The 19,240-nt window shown below is 35.8% G+C and overlaps 4 protein-coding genes across 7 annotated transcripts; 1 reads left to right on the forward strand and 3 right to left on the reverse strand.

Annotated features, from left to right (window-relative positions):
* Nucleotides 1-154: 154 nt before the first annotated feature.
* On the reverse strand, nucleotides 155-4,650 carry LOC116432411 (venom serine protease Bi-VSP). Its single transcript, XM_031989247.2, has 7 exons — nucleotides 4,481-4,650; nucleotides 4,092-4,177; nucleotides 1,529-1,831; nucleotides 1,086-1,385; nucleotides 893-994; nucleotides 666-817; nucleotides 155-579 (listed from the first exon to the last, which is right to left on the reverse strand). Exons 2-7 carry the CDS (start codon nucleotides 4,156-4,158, stop codon nucleotides 424-426), a joined length of 1,080 nt encoding a protein of 359 aa, XP_031845107.1. The 5' UTR covers nucleotides 4,159-4,177; nucleotides 4,481-4,650; the 3' UTR covers nucleotides 155-423.
* Nucleotides 4,651-6,469: 1,819 nt separating this feature from the next.
* LOC116432408 (bis(5'-adenosyl)-triphosphatase enpp4) lies at nucleotides 6,470-10,537 on the reverse strand. Of its 2 annotated transcripts, XM_031989240.2 has the most exons (9): nucleotides 9,890-10,537; nucleotides 9,566-9,812; nucleotides 9,397-9,495; nucleotides 8,948-9,311; nucleotides 8,632-8,841; nucleotides 8,291-8,545; nucleotides 8,116-8,212; nucleotides 7,262-7,333; nucleotides 6,473-7,126 (listed from the first exon to the last, which is right to left on the reverse strand). In XM_031989240.2, the coding sequence occupies exons 1-9, from the start codon at nucleotides 10,000-10,002 to the stop codon at nucleotides 7,033-7,035; spliced, it is 1,551 nt and encodes a 516-aa protein (XP_031845100.1). In that variant the 5' UTR covers nucleotides 10,003-10,537; the 3' UTR covers nucleotides 6,473-7,032. The 2 variants fall into 2 exon arrangements, with proteins under 2 accessions (XP_031845101.1, XP_031845100.1); XM_031989241.2 differs by having other exon boundaries at nucleotides 6,470-7,946; nucleotides 9,890-10,534.
* Nucleotides 10,538-11,138: 601 nt separating this feature from the next.
* On the forward strand, nucleotides 11,139-15,624 carry LOC116432379 (uncharacterized). The gene is made up of 7 exons (XM_031989151.2): nucleotides 11,139-11,508; nucleotides 11,670-11,721; nucleotides 11,807-11,853; nucleotides 11,939-11,972; nucleotides 12,176-12,282; nucleotides 12,371-12,483; nucleotides 12,592-15,624. Exons 1-7 carry the CDS (start codon nucleotides 11,453-11,455, stop codon nucleotides 12,852-12,854), a joined length of 672 nt encoding a protein of 223 aa, XP_031845011.1. The 5' UTR covers nucleotides 11,139-11,452; the 3' UTR covers nucleotides 12,855-15,624.
* Nucleotides 15,625-16,602: 978 nt separating this feature from the next.
* LOC116432378 (ubiquitin-conjugating enzyme E2 J1) lies at nucleotides 16,603-18,596 on the reverse strand. Of its 3 annotated transcripts, XM_031989148.2 has the most exons (6): nucleotides 18,214-18,595; nucleotides 18,046-18,115; nucleotides 17,481-17,686; nucleotides 17,215-17,405; nucleotides 16,997-17,114; nucleotides 16,603-16,924 (listed from the first exon to the last, which is right to left on the reverse strand). In XM_031989148.2, exons 2-6 carry the CDS (start codon nucleotides 18,080-18,082, stop codon nucleotides 16,676-16,678), a joined length of 801 nt encoding a protein of 266 aa, XP_031845008.1. In that variant the 5' UTR covers nucleotides 18,083-18,115; nucleotides 18,214-18,595; the 3' UTR covers nucleotides 16,603-16,675. The 3 variants fall into 3 exon arrangements, with proteins under 3 accessions (XP_031845008.1, XP_031845009.1, XP_031845010.1); XM_031989149.2 differs by having other exon boundaries at nucleotides 18,046-18,596; XM_031989150.2 differs by lacking the exons at nucleotides 18,046-18,115; nucleotides 18,214-18,595 and adding an exon at nucleotides 17,885-18,037.
* Nucleotides 18,597-19,240: the final 644 nt, after the last annotated feature.

The raw sequence follows: 19,240 nt of genomic DNA on the forward strand, positions 1-19,240 counted from the left end.
TTCTAATTGGATACTGCATATTTCAACCGGAGTGATTACATAATCACTGATAAACTGAAAATGACGATGCTCGATGAATGGAAGCTATGTTGGAAGCTCTAAGCGAACTGTTTGTTCAAACAGGACCAAAAATCGTTAATTTTGAATGAATAGATTGCAAAACAAAATAATAAAAATATTATTAATCACACAAAGGTGTAAAGTATGTTACAACAATGCGTACATTATCGTACCGACAACGCAGAGCATACAAATATATGAAACACTTCTTAACTCAAAGTTCCACCGTGAAGTATTCACATAAATTGACGAATATGTGCAGTTTAAACTCTCGCGACGTAGGTAATACTTGTGGCCTTAGGTTTTAGTTCGTATCGAAGAGAGCTGAGAAATTAGGATCTTTACAAGACACTAATTCGTTGATCATTTCATCGCTGAGGTGATGAAGTCGAGGTACTCGGTGACTCTGGCGTAGACGCCAGGGAATCCGGCCTCAGCGCACTTGTAGCCGTAGGAAACAACTCCTATTTGGTAGAACGTGAATTTCTTGGGGTACATCAGTGGTCCTCCGCTGTCGCCCTAAAATCATATACGGATGAATCAATTAGAATGAACGATTAACCAATTAAATATTTCTGTACAGTCGCATCGAACAATTGTCTCACCTGGCAAGCGTCCTTTCCACCCTGAATATATCCAGCACACAGTACACGATCATCGATCACCGCATTTCTGAATTTGGTGTAGGCTTTCTTGCAATCTTCATTGTTAACTACAGGCAACTGCACTTCCATGAGGTCGTCGGATTTTGGTATCGCTACAGAAACACACGGAGAACGTTATTAGAAACAGTTGCAGACTCTTCGGTGCTTTAACAAATGGAAATACTAACAGGTTGCTAGTGCACCCCATCCAGCGATGAAGGGGAACTTCCGATAGAAATTGCTGCTCCTGTACGGCTCTTCCACCGGAAGACAAATTGGATATATGCGATCTGAAAAGATGATGCACAGTTTTTAGAGAGAGAGGCGATAGTTTTCACGACTGTCTGCTCTAATAATGAATATAACAGGTGAGAAACTAACCAGTGAATTCCACGTCACGCACGAGCTTTAAAACAGCTATGTCGTTTATGAATGCTGAAGTGGAGTATCCGGGGTGTATGATCTTGTCCTCGATATCGACGTCAATTGGATGCGCTCCGTCGTCGTCGCGCACCAAATTCAAATCACCGATGCGAACCGTGTAGATTTCGGAATTCACTGCGCAGTGAGCGGCTGTTAAGACGTGTCTGGATGATATTAGAGATCCGCCACAACGCCATAGGGGTACGGAAGGATTTTGCCTGTTGTAGTACCCTAAGGCGACGATCCAGGGCCACGCACCTGAGATACAAAAAATATTCCGCAATTATGACTGTGTACTGAAAAAGAAAAGGATGGTTATTCTATGTATTTTACTTCTTTTTACAGTTCTATTGATTGCGGAGGGTATAAAGATGTATCACTGTTACGAGTACTTCATTTACCAAGTTCAGCTGGGATACCACCAACCACCTTAGTGTGGCTAGCGTTACTGAAGCCACAGTGTGGTGGTAGCAAAGGTTGGTAACGGTTTTCTTCTTCCACTCTTGGCCCTTTGGTAGGCTCAGGGTTGCTTAGGGGACAGCAGACGATCGGGTTTCCGTTCTCGTTAACGCAAAGTGACCGTCTCAGATAATCACCGGCCGTTAGGCCTTGCTGTTGCAGTAGATTTAACAAGGGCTGGCAACTTCTGATGCCGATGCACTGGCCTATCTCGTTGTTTGGGGTGTTGCATGATTGTCCTACAACTATTCATAGAAAGAAGTTAAGTTAGAGTTCGCGTGGATATCCATAGCTTAGCGATTATATAGAAGATTCATCCAAGTTCCCTTTCCTCGATTATTAATTATTACGAAGCCTTGGTTAGATTCTTTAACATATCTTTCGTAAGATATTCATTTGATTTCCTGTTAATGCGACACGACAGTTTGATGAAGATATACGAACGAATGATTAAGGTTGTTTGAGGTCAACGAATACTGAATATGATCGATGGTTCCGACGATAAACATCGAACAAGGAAAGTAACGCTAATCGTATTGAATTCGTTCACTGATTGCCGGCTAACAACCGACATTTATAGCTCGCTATTATTACACGCGTCCGAATGCATTATCCTTTGTTAATTGGTTCGATTGTACAAAGTATAAAGCAACTATATATTCACGGGTAACTCTGCAGATTCATATTGATCTCCCAGAGATAAATAGCAACACGGAATATCCGCGGTCAATCGAGTTTGCGTCGAGAACAACGCGAACCTGGAAACTACTTTGTGGAACGAATTAAAACGCAATCAACGGTGTTGGATGTTTAGATACCCAACGGCTAGTGTTTCGGAATTGACTGACAAGGTATTTTATTTGATGTTAATCATTACAATCATCCACGCCTTGAACAAGAGAACACTGATTATCGAATATTAACCACGTTCCGCTTATACAATGAGTTAACTCGCTTCTCGGAAAAAAATAACGCGGAAACAAATATATTTGCGGATTACGTAATTGCACGAGTAAAAGATGCCGATCGAATTTGTAGAATTTCCGATTGACATTCACCACTCGTCGCTTGACGCTGAACATACAAGTGTAACCGAGTTGTTGCTAAAAATATTTAGGCGATTCACGTCTGCCCGCAGATTCGTAGTTAGTGAGATCACGAATATACAATCTGTGACTATCAAAAAAACAGCCCAAAGTTGAAGTGGATCTTCAACGATCACTGGATCGCCTAATCTTTCCCAGAACGTTTGACATGTTCGGTTTATCTTACCAGGAAAGTCTGCTGCTGATTTCGGAGCTGCAGAAGATAGAAGCTCTATGATCGGTGGAGTTCACAGTTCAACGAAACGATAAACAAATATCGAAAGATGATTAATTGGCATTATAGGTAATTCCCTATCGAATAAAATTTCCTTATACTTAACGCTTTCCCAACGCGAAGTACGACATACCGAGATTATCGCGCCGGGAATCACTGTCGTTGACTCCCGCTTGACCTCCGTAGCTAGCGAGACTTATATCATCATCCTTTCTCCCAGTTCGGATGCTTTGACCTTGATCAAGTTCGGACGGTCCTACGTCAGAGATTGCTCAACGGTGCAAGTAATGACTAAGTCATGTGGGGCACCCCCTTGGTCATTTCTTGCTCGTTCCCATGACACACATGGGGAATAATCAAGCGTTATCCGCAGACAACAACGTTCGCCTTCATCGTGGATAAGAGTACGTGGAATACAAAGTGGAGAGATGTTCATATAAACTTAACAATGCTACTGTCCTCAACCTGTTCCTTTAAAGAACTTCCGGAAATTTGTATTTTGCAGAAAGATCCGTCCTGCGTGAAGAACTGTGCGATCCGCGGACTTACGTCCGAAGAAAGGATTATGAAGCCGCCTGCGGAATCCTTGCTCAAGCAAGGACGACGCGTCGTAAATTATGGAAATCATAAATCCTAGAGAATCCCCGCAACAGAGCTATTATTATTACCGAGGAAGCAAGTACAATTGCGTCAATTGTGTAGCCGTTAACGTCGTTTAGGATCGAAAGATATGGAACCTCGGGAAACATAGCGTTTACCTGCGAATTCTCGCGATCTGTTAATTAAGTCTCAATGTTCCGCGGATCGCGCTCGAAACGTTTCGATCGCCGAATGCTTTCTTCGTAATCGATATTCTTTTTCTTCACGGTCTGATTCAACCGATATTATATAACAATTTCAAGTTACGCGTCGCTTGTTATCATCTCGCATAACACACGAGGCCTATCCAAACAACGGAGACTCAGAGTTCAAGAAAATGTTTACTGTCTCTTAATGAACTGTAATTCGTTGAATAATCAGGTTCTCGATGTTGCTCGAGCGAAGAAAGAAACAAGCAAACCTTCGCCTAGATTCTACCATCATTATACCTTGGATGATTGAAAATGGTCCGCGTTTTTCCGTTGAAAAGTGTAGATGATAATAGCATGACAGAGAAGTGAGAAAAAAGCGATTTCAGGCACAAACCTTGAGCGGACACCATGCCAGCGAATGGATGCAGCAAGGCAATTAACATCAAACACGCAGACAACATCTTGGATCACACCGTTCTCCTGGAACAGAAACGACTATACCAGTTTTGGTTCGCAAGTGCACTGCAGCGTCGACTTCCCGTTCCGTTTCCACGCGAAAAGAACTCGATTGATTCAAAGAAATCACGGTTTCTTTGTCTTAACAACAAAAACATCTCGCACAGACCAATTATTCGGTTCAAACATTCGTCGTTTAATCAAATACGAAAGACAAAGTACGTTTTTCTCTTTAAAGAACGTTAAAAGAATCTCGAGCAACGACGAAACGTCGAAGGAAGTTCGCGCAGGTTTTCGGATCGGTCATCACATAAAAGTTGCTCGTACCGTGAGTTCACCGTGGATTACTGTAACTTCGAAGCCCGATCGATCGACGGGACCGTCTACTTCTGTCAGTGGGACTGACCAGTAGTTGTCAAACCGATTTTCACGAACGTTCCTCCGGCGCGCACCACGGCCGACTGATGGCCGCACGTCCGCGGCATCTAGTTTTATAAAAATATTACAAATCCCGGAGAGCGATCTGCGACGCACGCGCGCTAATTGCCATACGCCAATAGCTCGCTGCATTACGAGTATCTATTACTCACTATTCACCATATTAATCCAAATATTAACAGACCACCTCCATTCTTTCAGCGAACTCTGTATCTCGGATTTTCATCGTTCGGCATGATCTAAAACGAAACCATTTGATCGTATCGATCAATCAAAAACGGGAATTATCATATGCAAATGCAAAGAGGGTAATCAACCGTGAAAAAATACTTTGACGCGGCGCGAAACACGCGATTCATTTGCATTAATAGCTTCCAGAAAGGAAGGCGAGACAGGATATTAATCGAAACTATCATTAGACAATATTATTTTCTAGAATTTTTCACAGAACTGCGATCGTTCACGTTCAAATTGTTACAAAAGAACATTACTCCTCGAATACTAGAAGAACTTTGACGTAGTTTCTTCAATCCCTGGTATTTTTACGCTTTTATTAGTGATGAGTTACGTTTACGAAATATTTCGCGTTTAACGCTGAACGTACTAGAAACTAATCGAATAACTGGCTATAAAGTAAAGATAAACAAGCTAGATGACGTAAGTTAAACGAACGAAAGCGTTAGATTTTCAAGTTCGAACATGCACAGTTCGCCATTTTGCTTTCAATGTAAAAGTTTGTGCGCCTTATCTCGCGGATCGCGGATTAATCATCACTCGTGCAAACAAGGAAGCGTGCGGCCATCGAAATTCGTGGAGACTTCAACGCTCGCGCGACCAGTCCCGGCATTGAGATCACGAAAATCTCACGGAATTCCCTATGAATTTCAACGCGGCCCGTTTTTCGGTATTTCCCCGGCAATTGGGCGTTCCGAATTGTTCGGTACAAGGTCGGATCGGTCATTAAACGGTTTCCACTTACCGTGCGGACGAACGGTGGAATTGATCGCGATGCGTGTCGAGTGACTGTGCGAAATTCGGTAGCTTATTGAATCATTCGCTCTAAAGAGTCTCTAGAATCTAACAACAATCGTGCATCTGAAATAATAAAAACGGCGGCAGCCTTTGTGGCAAACGTATCAAGGCCGCTCGAAGGTCACTCTGATTGGAATCTATTCGTTTCATGAAAGAAGGCAATCATGCTTCGGCATGGTGAATGCCGCTTGTTTCTGATCTTTAACAATATTTTTTCTGATATCAGCCAGTTGAGATATTATTATGGATAAGTGAGAATTAGTCGGTTTAATGACTACGGATGCGTAGTAGCTCTAGCGTTAATGACACAGAAATCGCAGAAATTTGCGATTACTTCTGCCGCCGGTGATTAATGATCTGGAACAATTATCATCAATTCTCTGTACGAGTACGTAAATCAGCATTATTCTTTTTTAACGAAGATCGATTGCTTCGTGCGATACATTAAGGGTGCAGTGATTCATTGGTCTCGAAAAAGTACGACGAAAGATGTAAAACTTATTAAATGATTGCACGACTCGATGCTTCGAATACGAAACGCATGTGACCTCAACCTCATTCTGATGCACATCGTTATTTTCGCGTATCGAACTTAAGTCACCCGTGACTCTGGTATGATTTTTATTGTAAGTACTTTTATTTGAAATTATTTCAATCGTTCAATGATCTGTTTTTGAAACTATACGTGTTCATCACAGAAATGAGTACTTATATGGAGAATATTTGACGATTCAAGAGTGATCATTATTCTTATCGGACTCGTTGATAGAGTTTAATTTGATGTGAACGGTGTATCTGGAAAATCGTTCTATTTAATGAGAGAAAGAAAGACGTGTTGTAATTGCTGTAATAGCAATTTATTTACATTTGATTCATGTATATACATGCGATTATTATACAGTTGGTGTAGAATTATGATAAATTCAATTGGTCTATAATTTGATAAGACATTCCGTTGGCAATGTACATACTGAATTATTTTACATTTTATATTCTAAAATAATACTGTGCATATTCATCTGTTATTTGCCCGTTTATGTAGAGTTGAAATGAGTATTATTCGTGCATAGCATCTTACAGATTTTACATGATATCAACAGCTGAACAATCGTAAAGTGGAGCATTCACTTAGTCAATTCTCAGTTTGGTAATTCTAATCTTCAACTATCGTCAATGTTACGAATATCATACTATAATAGCTAAAAGAATTCAAAGTTCGTGGGAAGTATATTCTGGAGGCTCATAGAAATCCGTATACTTCGGTATACAAACTAATATGATAATCGTTTGTATGTTTAAGTATACGATTCAGAAATTCGTCTGAATTTATCTACTTTCATTATCACAGAAGTTATTATTTTTCTCATTTATATGTGTTCAAAGATATCACGTTTGGCGCTAGACATATGTCACCTACAATGAAAAAGGGATTTCCTAGGCTTAATGTTTCTTCTACTATTCGTGTGGCATAAAGTAACGAACAAATCTGGGAAATGATTTAATCTGGAAAGAAAAACAAAGAAATTAATATTCGGAATTTAAATCTTATTTCATTTTCTGCATGTAAAGAAAGTGAGCCCTGTTTAGAGGTATGAAGCGGAAAAGAAAAAGTTTGAGAACAAATTTTTGTAAATTTACTTGCACATAGGATTTTGAATATCGTGACTTTCATCCCAATGGTATTGTGCTTCCAAATCATCCAGTATTCTTCTAAAAACAAAAGGTTTTGTTATATTTTTTTTTTAGCTATGATATGAAGAAGAGGAGATGTTTTTCAAAAATGCCACAGGAAAGTATTAATCACAAAGACTCCTTTCTGTAAATATTTGTAACCATATAAATGAGAAAGTGATGTTTTTTCCTAGTTCAAGATATTACTTTTTCATCTTATAATTCAATGTATAATTGAAAGATTTAAAATCTTTGCGAATATTTTATTAAACTATTTAATAATAACTTTCTAATAAAGGCTACTATGAAATTGCACATTTCTCTGCAAGAATTCTAAAAATTTACTATTACTTATGAAATTAGTGGATTAGCACAAAAGATTGTTAGTTATTAACAAGAAAAATCGATACTCTGCTACTAAATATATCGCTATTATTTAATATTTAAAAAGAAAGAAACTGTATTTGTTGGAAATGAAATCAAAAATATCTTTATTTATTCTGTGCAGCGATGCTGTTTCATATTATCTCATCTGTCATTTAAAGTCACTTTTTAACCCATTTGGTTGTAACTACATGTAATATGAAAATGTATGTTTCATCTATTGCTTGTTATTTTTTGTACATATTATCCATCCACTGGATAATATGTCCTGAAAAAATTAAGACATCATATTATATTAATGTACTATATACCCATGCACCTTTTATGATTCACGTTTCAACAACGAAAACTGCATTTTTAGAAACAATGATAAATAATCTTACGTCTTTTTTGCAGTTGGTCTGAAAGAAATGCACCTATTAGAAGCGCATACTTACTTGTAACTTCTTGCTCCCAATCGTCGTTCTCTCATATAAAACCGTACTATCGCTCCAATAATCACGACTAGAGTCATTGAGATGGTGGTAGCTATGGCTTCATTTAACAATACATATCATGTAAATATTATGGATGAATGAGCTAATAACAGTAACTAACATTATCTTTACTTACTTATCATTCTATAAGCAATTACTGTTATATCCTCTTGATGTTTTTTAAGGCACTTAGTTAAATGTGATAAAGTGCCATTTACTACAGGACACTCTAAATCAAGTATCTTACAAAATAGGGGGAATAAATCTGTATTATGAAAAGGCTCCAATTTGCACTTGGGTATAAAGGCTGGACCTTTTGCGAAGAAAAACGGATGCATTTCTGTGATTTCATTATCATAACCATGCAAGCCAAATTCTGAATCACTGTTTACTACAAATAAATATTGCATACAATTTATACAAAATGGATATAAACACATCAAATCTGAATTAATAACCAAAAACTGCTGTGATTACCTGTAATATTAAATTTCTTTTTATAGAATTCTATGGTATCAAGAAGATGTTGAAATGCATATCCCACTTCAGCAATAACAAAAATTGGACCAACTCGTGTATTATTTCCATAATGATACTTTTGAGGAATCTCCTCTCTTTTATAAACTGTAAATGTCTTTGTTTTCTCAGATGCTTGTTTCAATAATTGGTAAATGAGATCTTCTTTGCCTAAAAGCCAGAATGATTTTTATTAGTTTATGCCAATATATATCATTTAACTAGTTTTAAAATATTTTGAATGTAGCTAATCAACAAATATAAGAAATCAATGTACCAGGATTAGGAAAGATGTGTAAGCCTGGTGAAGTACCCACAAATTTATAGTCAGAACTATTAATATACTTTGTCAAATCTATAATTCTATTCAGTTTAACAGATGCCATTCCATGATCGCTCAAATGCACAACATTGAGATCGTGCAAATTATGCTGTCCTATTTTATAGTGCAAATATTTAGTTATATTGTCTAATTTCCTCAGAATATTATTGAACTCAAGACCACTTATTCCAAATGCATGACCATGATAGTCTGGTTCTTCAATGTATAATATACCAAAGTTTATTGGGCGTATGGGATGATCAAACCATGATATTAAAGTGTCTATTCTTTCCTCCCAAGGTATAGTGTCATTAAAATTCTAAACAGAAATAAGAGAGTATTTGAACTACAAACTAATTTAAAACAAATAAAAATAACACAACCAATTTTAATAAGAAGTATACCTGTGCAAATGTAGGTGAAGTTCCTTGATATTCATAAATCCCACCTGGCCACATCATTGTGCCACTTCGTCTTTGGGCTCCTCCCTTTTCATTAACAGTCTATCACAAAGAACAATGTATAAATTATAGAAAAGAAAAACATAGGGTATCTCTATTATTTCTTACATACCCAAATAGGAAGAATTCTATTGTCATAATGATATAGTTTAGAAGAGTATTTAGTCGTATTCCCTGAAATTGGATCATAAAATTCATTGTCCACTACACCATGTGTTTCTGCATATAATCCTGTGGCCATTGTATGATGATTAGGAAATGTTTTTGTAACAAAAATGTTCATTATATAATCTGCATGGGTGCTTTCGTGTTTTAATTTATTCATAAATGGTGTCAGATTTCTATTAAAGTAGTCATATCTACAAAGCATAAAACAGGTTAACAAAAAGTGTTATTAACATGCAGTTTACAATCATAGCACATTAGAATATCTTACCTGAAAGCATCGTATGACACTACCAGCAACTTTGGATGTTGTGATATCAACAATCCATTTTTTGCATTAAGTAAAATAATAAATATTGAAATAAATTTAATTACAGAATTCATAGTGCTAATATTGTTTTTAAAATACTTGATAATGGACAAAGAATGGCACTACTTCGTTTAAGGAACAATTATTCCACGATGTTTTCCATGATTATAAAACTCTCTCGCAAATCTCATGTCATTTATATTTTACAATAAAAATTCTTTTGTTGGCGATAACTTTGATATCACAATTTATTCTCTTCCGCTTATCAGAAATTTTTTTTCTCTAAACAAACTTATCACACCACGCACGTAAGAGCATTGTTTTCTGTTAAGGTTGTAATAAATTCACCACGTTACTATCTCCCAGCTGTTAGTCTAATGCGATAACAATTAGAAGTTCGCCAATCCTCTTCTAATACATTTTGCCAAATGTTCAGCTATTTCTCATGAACCATAGAATCAAAGAGAAATGACAACAACTCTTTCAAACGTGGAAGTAACAGAATTTACAAAGTGCATCGCGTCCAATGAATGAACTCGACTGAATCAAGTGCATTAAAAAGAAAAGCCAATGAAACAAATTTATCTAAATACTGTCTGACGTCACAGCTTATCGGTCGATAAGTTTCGACTTCCTAGACGATAACCAGTTACAGTTAATTATTCATAGTTAAAACTTAGTTACTGCAATTTATCTTCTATGTTCGGTATTGCATTATTACGAGATCTCCTGCATTGTAATGCAGTTGCTGTGCTCTCAATAAAATACTTAACAAAAATTCGTTTTTATTCGGTAGAAACAAAACGATCGTTAACTTATTAATATTTAAATTATTTTGTTAAATTCATATTAATTCAAAATACTTGTTTACTTCAAAATATATTTGGAGATATTAAGAACATCGAATAAATTCTTTCAAATATAGTCAACGTTATACAATTATAAGTATCAGGATTAACAGCAATAATATATTAAGATAAAAATGTCAAGAATAGGATATTCTGATGTTTCGTAGAAGAAAGAAATAGTACTTGGAAATACTATACAAGGGTGCTAAATCGGTGCTCACTCTAGTGACACTCCCCTCACGAGAAGTTACTTATCAGTTACCATTCTTACTTTTACCTATATACATTGAACACTACATAGAACTACACACTGCAGCTTAGAGAATTCCTTGAGTAGGGGTAATGGGGAACACTCTTCCGAGTTACTAGCGTGAGGGGATTAAGTTACTAGACACCCCTATGTACATATTTTGCTTTTTGTGACATAAAGGTTGGCAAGCTTGTGTTTGACGCAAGCGTGCGTGAACTGCAGCAAGTAAGGGATGCATGCGATGCACTGTCCAACTGACAGCCGCTGGTATTCGAAAGCAATGAGTCGTGTTTGATATTTGCTTAACTTTCTGTCGAGGCCCGCCCTTCTTTCCTATTATCCTTTAATCACTACGTGGAATTAAATAGTGATCTCTGAACGCCTATATCAGTTAGATGACGGCGATACGCCGTGTGTTAACAGGTCATGGGGGCCTGTTTCGGCCGCTGCATTTCCAAAGTTACAGACTCCTTGTCGTACAGGTTAGATATACGCCTTCTACATCCTCGAATGAAAATATTTCACAAGAATATTCGGAATATTCTCCTGCACGTTTCGTTCTCTTATTTCTCACAGAAATTTCATATCGAATTCTTCATATTTCTTAGTTATTTTATGATGCAGAATTTGTTTAAATTTCAAGGTTTTACCAAAGGCACACCAGTATGTCCTTCCAAGGAGACGAACAAGTTGAGGTATACAACATTTCACATTGGAAATAATGAATTTCATTTCTTTTTGTTTATGAACATATTGAAAAATAATGAGCCTTCGTTGTAGTTTATAGATGACAAAGGAGATGTGGATCAATCTAGAGGATCAAAAACGTAAGGAATTGTACTTAGCTATAGGGCAATGTTATATTCTTCTATTGTATTAATTATACGCTTCATTGTTATGCTTCCTGGATAGCCTGTTATCGTTTCTCTCCTTAAATCGATTCAAGGTAATTGGATTAGACTATCAGCATTTTTGTGTATTATACTGAGCATTGTAAGTCTATGTTTTTAATTTGTTATTTATTTTGTTAGTTTTACATAAGAGTATTTAATGGTAGAGTTGAAAACATTACATTAAGCTCGTGTAACTTTAGACTTTAAGGTTTAATTCACTGAAGATTGCTTAATAAGACCTGCAATATATTTGTAGAAAAAACATGGAGTCCCTGTGACATTAGAATTATTGGAAGATGGGGGATGGTCGAAGGGTACTAAAAAATATGCCAGATTACATTCTAGGAATAATGCTTCAACAAGGTATTTACCAGGATTTGTGTGTATTATCTCTCATTGAAAAGATAAGAGTAAGATACAAATAATTTTATAATAACTTTTTAATTCTTAGTTCTGGGCTTGATACTCCACTTCAACTTCTTGATGCAAGAACATTAATGAAACAACAAGCATGCGTTTCTTCTACTCCTGGGTCCTCTTTGGACTTAGAATGGGAGCACGAAGGTAAAGGGATACAGCTAAACTTCCTGCTGGTTTAATAAATTTCTTACGATTCTACATAATTATTTAGATTTACGTATGACATGGAGTACATAAGTTTTTTTTACTTAGGTTTACCTCTACCAGTTATGGAGGATGAAAACGTCGAAAGTAACGACGGTTCTATAACTCAAACATCAGTTCACAATAGTCAACCCTCTAGCTTGACAGCATCTCCTTGGTCTAGAGTGTCCACACCAAATAGTTTAGAATGGGATCCGGTAGAAGCGGATATGGTATGTGTTGATTTAGAGACTGAGCAGCTTTTGACTGAAATAGAAAGATTAACGGACAGAGCGTTAAAAGAGACAGGCGAATGGACTAGTACTAGCTGATAAATAATGTAATTACAATTACACAGGATTGTTTGTATTTTTGTATTATAGAAAAAGGGTACATAATGGAATTTAAAAGAAAAAGAAATACGGAACACTTTTAGAAAGTGAAAAGAGGATTTTACTGTTTCACTATTTAGTATTGGAATAATATAAAAATATATTTGTATTGTTTCAAAAGACATACATATACTTGTATAATTCAATATAATTAAGACAAAATTTTAATTGAAAGGTATCGTATGGGGAATACCTTTTACAAGTTTATTAACAAGTGAAGACAATGCCAATGATTCAATTGAGATAACATTTTTTATATTATTGCATATGTACATAGGTATTACACACTCGAACATTCTAAGTATGATGCATTCATTTACGTCCTCTTCTTTTTCTTACTGTGCAATAATTGTATTTTCACAAGGAGTTTTACTACTATTACAGTTTTTATTCTTATTTTATATGACTTCCGCGGGACAATAACTTTCTTCCTGTTAACAATTTTCACGTTTTCCTATATTAATTTTAATAATCGTCTATACCTCTTTCTATAGATGCAAGTTTTACATTTGAAATTTCTGTATTGTGAACGACACTGATCTCATCTTTGTTTTGTACAAACATTGTCGTCTAGTATCATAACACATCGCTTCAATCGTTTGAAGCATGCATAGCTGAAGAGGTCGTGACAGTTTCTTTTATTTTTCTTTATTGAACAAATTTCCTGTGGAAATAGTAAAGAGAAATTAAATTTCGTGCTTCAAACGGTTAAGGAATGCATATCATGTATGCAATGATATAAATCTCTACGTTTGACGAAATCTGTAATTCATGATTTGAATTAGATAGGAAAAAGGGGAATGGAATAAAAAGGCAGAAATGAAAATTAAAATGCATCAGGTGCTATCAATGCAATATATTTTTTGCGGTCGAAATTAAAAGCGGCTTATTCCGGGAACGATTTATTTCGGAGCGTAGTATATCTTAAATTAACCATATTTTATACAAGATAAAGGCTACCTTACAGTCCTTTAAATAGTCTAGTCACAGTGAAATCTCGTGAGTTTGTGGAAGATTGGAATGTAAGAAAGAGTACGGCGGTGCTGATGGAATATTAATGTTGATACGTGTTTGTGTGTACAAAACCTGTTTCTACTGTGGTTAAATTATTACAAATAATTAGGTTACAATCTTAGATAGACCGTCGATCATTGAGGTGAAAGAACTTTAAAGACCGAAACGTAGGCTGCCTTACAATCAGGGATCGTAACCGTTGTTCATTTCAAATCGAAAGCCAAGTAACTCATTTCCCAAATGTAAAAGATACGACTTCTATTCTGAGTCAATGCTATGCCACTAATTCAGTTATTATCTTCCTTCATGGGAATCACGATTAATTGCTATCGCTCGTTTCTTCTTGGTCACCGTCTTCGAGCATTTATCTAATGTGACTTACGGTTAAGATCCCTGTTTACAATAGTTAAAAGAAAAAAAAGATATAAAACTTGTAATTGTTAAACACGCCACGTTAAATCTTGATTGCATCGTATTTGGGAGTATGCTGCGTTATAATTGCGTAATTAAATTTAAGATATTCAGCTTATGACTAATTTATGAACGAATCAAAATATATGCAACAATAGCGCGATTTGTAGCGGACGTTAATGGTATTGAGAATAATGGTAATGCGATGCATTATGCTAATAATACAGTGCCATGACTGTGTTTGCGTTCATTAGATTCCGTCTCTCATAATTAGCTTACTTTACACCCGGTCGTTTCCGTGCAATCGTTTATCAAGTTACCAAAAACGAAACGTTTCACTTGAATTGCATAATAAACGCACAGGAATGTTATTTGTGCAAAATGTATGTGGCTTAACATAGAATACCTAAGTTGTTAATCATTAAGTCTGCAATGTGTCTCAAGTGAATAACGTCGAAGGTACTGTTCATTATTGAAGGGATTGAAAAGGTGCTTACAACAACATAAAAGAATAAATATATTAACGCTTGCAGTCTGTTTTTATGTATTGAAGTTAAAATGATAAACGCGATATTTATATTAGAGTTGATACGTTGATGATTCTAATATTATCTAAACAGAATTGGAATTTATCGAATTCCCTTTTAAAATGTCGTTTATGCATTTTAATTTAGAAGAAGGAAAAAAAAGGAAATGCATCTTCACAGTTATTTTCAATAAGTTGCCTAGAAAACATTTAAGTTAATTATAGTATTTCCTCAGTCAGTATTCATACCAAAAAATATGTTTGCTTTTCCAAAATTTTACGTGCTCTAAGATAATAGGGACCAAAAAAGTGTTTTCAGTATTAAGTCTCGTCGTGGCTATTACTTTGTACCATAATATTACTTTTGTGTGGGTTGCATTTATGTGTACTACTTCGCTTGATTCACCAGATATTTTTAATTAAGTTCGGTACGCGATTGCTACTGTACGAATAAGTAAATTGTAAGGATAATTTTAAGTTATCGTGTCGACCTTGAAATTGTAAACAAAATTTATCATTGTTGGCTTTAAGAATGTCTTTATCTGCGCCTAGTATTAGTGATCTAAATGATATTGTTTATATTTTATGAACGGACATTTCATTGTCACTGTGAGTTCACGATGTGTGAAAGAAACAAATAACATTATGCATCATTTGCTTTATGCATTAAATACACTTATTACCATTGTATCAGTATTTTATTTAGCTACAATTTTTGTGTACAATCGTGATAATAAATGTCGTGATCTTTATTTACCATTTATATCTATGTTGAAAAAAGGATTTCCGAATCCGTAAAATATTCTACATCTATACACAGACTTCAGAATTAAATTTAATGAACGAGTTATCAATTCAAGAATGACAAAAGATAGAAATCATTTCAGATTTAACTACGTGTTAACCGAAAAAGAAGAAGAAAAAGGATAAAATAATGCAAGCAAGGTAAGTTACTGCTCCATATGGTCCCATAACGATGATATTGAAATAATAGAGTTACCGGTATCATATTTGTACACACTATAAATACACATATTTTTTCAACTCATGTATTTTTTTTACTTTTCATGTGCACATTTTTGCGAAGTACAACATAATAATTTGTGTAACTTATCTTAAATTTTTATAAGTTATATACAGTTCGCTTAACATTCGAATTATCTACATTTATATAAACAATAAAAGCAAAAGAAAAACATGTAACTCTAATCGGAAATCATAGCAATATAGGATTAAAGTATATTTTGGCAAAATCTTCAGCTTTTTTATAAAATAGATTAATTTAAATATATTTGCTAAATTTTTTTACAAACATAGCATAATTGTTTTTATGTAACGATTTGTAGAGTATTATAAAAGTGTTAGAACACAATTCAAGTATATGTACGTATAAATGCAAAATTGTTTTCGTTTACATACTAAGGATCAATATTGCAGGAATACATTATCATTTATTCAAATACTAAAAGAAATCTTGAAGACTAGTAAATACAGCCAATGAAAGAACGTATCGTCGTAACTAAGATTTAGAGGCTTTGTGGAGCTTAATGTCTAGCAAAACCAACGTGATTTTTAGTTTCTTTTAAGTTCTTTTGTAGCAATCAAGTAGATATGTACTAAGATGGATATATCGGTGCAGTCATATCTCTGCCATATATACGGTGTTTTTATGGGAACCAGATTATCTCTAGCATGTATAAATCTGTCACATGTTCCTAAGTTTAAAAATGCTATCCATAAAATGTATATAAAATTTACTTCGTTTCGTTAACATACTTACAAGTATAACGTTTGTTACATTTAGAATAATTTAAACAAGAAATAGTCGCCGCAGAACAAGTAGAATTATCGCTGACACTAGAGAAGCAATCAGAATGCTCCAAAACAAATCATTAGACGATGACATAGTTTCTACTTGTTGATTTACTATGACCTCCGATTGTTGCCGTTCTTGATTCTCGGTAGAAGTCGATTCGACGTTGCGTTGCCTTAGTTCGTTTTCTGAAGTACTACCTGTGGTGGTCATGAAACTTGTATCTGATGTGGGTGAATCATCAGCCTAAAATCACGGTCTCTTGAGAAGTTTGTAAGCGATTACAAAAATCTACACACAATGCCATTGTAAATTCACCTTTAATGCAATTGTATCTAACATTGTCTGTTCTTCTTCGGTGATGGGCTTTTTCACTTTAGTTTTTGACAATAAATTCACCACCTTTCCACAAGTCTCACATTGCCAGTTTAGTGACCTACAAAGCAACGCCAAATAAAACAATGTACTAAGTAAATTATAAACACCAGATAAGCACATCTATATTATGTTTATGTGGAAACAATTGCATAAATTACTTTTTTGCTAGCTTCTGTCTTTCTTCTTTACTATAATCTAAAGAACCGATTGTCCCATTTCCTGGTGTTGGCATAAAAGCAATCAAAGCCAACAGAGCTGTTCTGATACTCCAAGAGGGCTGCCATGTTTCTGGGTGATGTCCAGAAATACTGAGACAGATCTTCTTGTTAATTTCAAAACGGCCATTTGGCTGAAATCAATTGACATTCTTAATAAAGACACCGAAAGACACATGAATGATGGATTTGAAATAAAAATTACTCACTGTTAATAATATAATATTTGGTGGTTTCATTGGATATTCAGGTGGCAACAAGATTCTGCCGTGATACACTCCACCTTCAAAATCTGTAGAGGGTGGTCCTTGAACTGTGAAATGCCATTCGAAAAGATTATCCTCCAAAGGTGAAGCACAGTATTCTTCTGTCGCCTCATGGAGTTCTTGTGCTTCCCTCATTAACCTTTTCACCGCTGTAAATTGAATATTCAAATAAGAAACGCTTTGCAAGTTATTGATTCCTGGTCACTGAATACATCAAATCATTAATCATTTTGTTACAAAGCAGTGATGAGGTTAATTGACACTATATAATTCAAGGACAATCCAAGTACTATAAATATATCCAAAGCAAACCCGACTGGGTACTAAACAACAAAAATTTATGGCACCTAAAAGAATGACCAGGACATCATCGATGACACGTATTGCAAGATAACGCGGTGTTAACTCCGATAAATTACACCGATGGAAAAATCAACGAAAAGATGAAGAAATAACGGCGCTACCGATTAACGAGCGCGTCGATTCTGGTTTTCCGTGGAGATCTTACCGGGGCTTTTAGCGTTGTATTTCCCTTCGAATGACATTTTCAGGAGCTAGACTCGGGCGCAGGTTAAAAACTGAAATAAAAATAGCACTGCTATCTTTCTTGTCAGATGGCTTCGATGCAACGACGTAGCCAGTCGCTGTTGTGCATTCTTCACATTTTTCTGCTCACCACTGCGCCCCGATCCGTCCAAAACGGAATTATGTAGACGTTGCCCGGACCCAACGGCGACGAATACTCAATTTTGACGTGGCTGAACGGCAGCGGCGACTCGCGATTAGCGCAAAAAATAACGTGAAAGTGACCACGCTTATCGCGTGCACGCGCGGGCGCACAACTCTATTCCGGCCTTTTCAACTTTCCTTGCAACTTGAATCGGACAGTTAGGATAGTTTCATCCACATTCTGAGAATCGTCAATTGAAAAGGACAGTTGCAATCTAAATCGCTAAATCCACTAGTCTATACCGCGTCTCAATCGCGACTGTTCGTATCGCGAGAAACCCAGCAGAAAAACGCACACTTATTTTTTATATAAATGCCGGCGTTTCCAATTAACATTTAATTACTTAATAAGTAATTAGAAATCTGCTGAAACGATTGTCGACGCCATCTGTCGGGGACAGCTGTAACTTGTTAACGCAGTTACCAGCATTTTGCAATACCGACTGTTAGTGGTGAATAGTTTGGCCATTTCACCGAAGATGGCGCCGACAGTTTTTTCTATCGATTTACCATAAGTTGAAAAATTAATAAAATACCTTAAAAATATTCATATCTGACACTCAATTAAATGGCAAGAAGGTTAAGGACCATATCTATAAGTCGTGTTCTGACTAATTGTTACAGTGGCTCAGTTTCGGCACGATTTTATTATTGACCGAGTTACCGGTCGAAAAAAACTGATTCTAATTGGCTAGAAGTTTGAGTGGTTTTGCACTAGGCGGCGCCACCGATGGAGGAGGCGGGATTTTTTAAAATCATTTTCTTAAATTACCTTCACAGGTTTTTAATAGATTAGGCACGACTGTTCCGTGTTATTAATGAAATATTCAATAAATATTTAACAATAAACAATTAATTATAACACTCAGATTGATTACATAAAGAAAGCATTTAACTCTGTTCCGAATTCTGAAGAGGAAAAACGAAATTCTAGAATCAACATTCCTGCAGTTCCTGCTTCGTCGTTCTTCCCA

The sequence above is a fragment of the Nomia melanderi genome, chromosome 9 (assembly GCF_051020985.1).
Source record: "Nomia melanderi isolate GNS246 chromosome 9, iyNomMela1, whole genome shotgun sequence".
Lineage (NCBI taxonomy): Eukaryota > Metazoa > Arthropoda > Insecta > Hymenoptera > Halictidae > Nomia > Nomia melanderi.

Coding starts and splice junctions, on each gene's coding strand:
- LOC116432411 (XM_031989247.2), bottom strand. CDS start 4,158: ATGTTGTCTGCGTGTTTGATGTTAATTGCCTTGCTGCATCCATTCGCT. Junction 1,832..4,091: donor TGGCATGGTGTCCGCTCAAG/GTTTGTGCCTGA, acceptor TTCTATGAATAG/TTGTAGGACAATCATGCAAC. Junction 818..892: donor ATGGGGTGCACTAGCAACCT/GTTAGTATTTCC, acceptor GTGTTTCTGTAG/CGATACCAAAATCCGACGAC.
- LOC116432408 (XM_031989240.2), bottom strand. CDS start 10,002: ATGAATTCTGTAATTAAATTTATTTCAATATTTATTATTTTACTTAAT. Junction 9,813..9,889: donor GTGTCATACGATGCTTTCAG/GTAAGATATTCT, acceptor TATGCTTTGTAG/ATATGACTACTTTAATAGAA. Junction 7,334..8,115: donor TTGGGAGCAAGAAGTTACAA/GTAAGTATGCGC, acceptor TTTTGTTTTTAG/AAGAATACTGGATGATTTGG.
- LOC116432379 (XM_031989151.2), top strand. CDS start 11,453: ATGGGGGCCTGTTTCGGCCGCTGCATTTCCAAAGTTACAGACTCCTTG. Junction 11,509..11,669: donor ACAGACTCCTTGTCGTACAG/GTTAGATATACG, acceptor TTAAATTTCAAG/GTTTTACCAAAGGCACACCA. Junction 12,484..12,591: donor CTTAGAATGGGAGCACGAAG/GTAAAGGGATAC, acceptor TTTTTTACTTAG/GTTTACCTCTACCAGTTATG.
- LOC116432378 (XM_031989149.2), bottom strand. CDS start 18,082: ATGTCATTCGAAGGGAAATACAACGCTAAAAGCCCCG. Junction 17,687..18,045: donor ATACAACGCTAAAAGCCCCG/GTAAGATCTCCA, acceptor TTCAATTTACAG/CGGTGAAAAGGTTAATGAGG. Junction 17,406..17,480: donor CAAATATTATATTATTAACA/GTGAGTAATTTT, acceptor AATTGATTTCAG/CCAAATGGCCGTTTTGAAAT.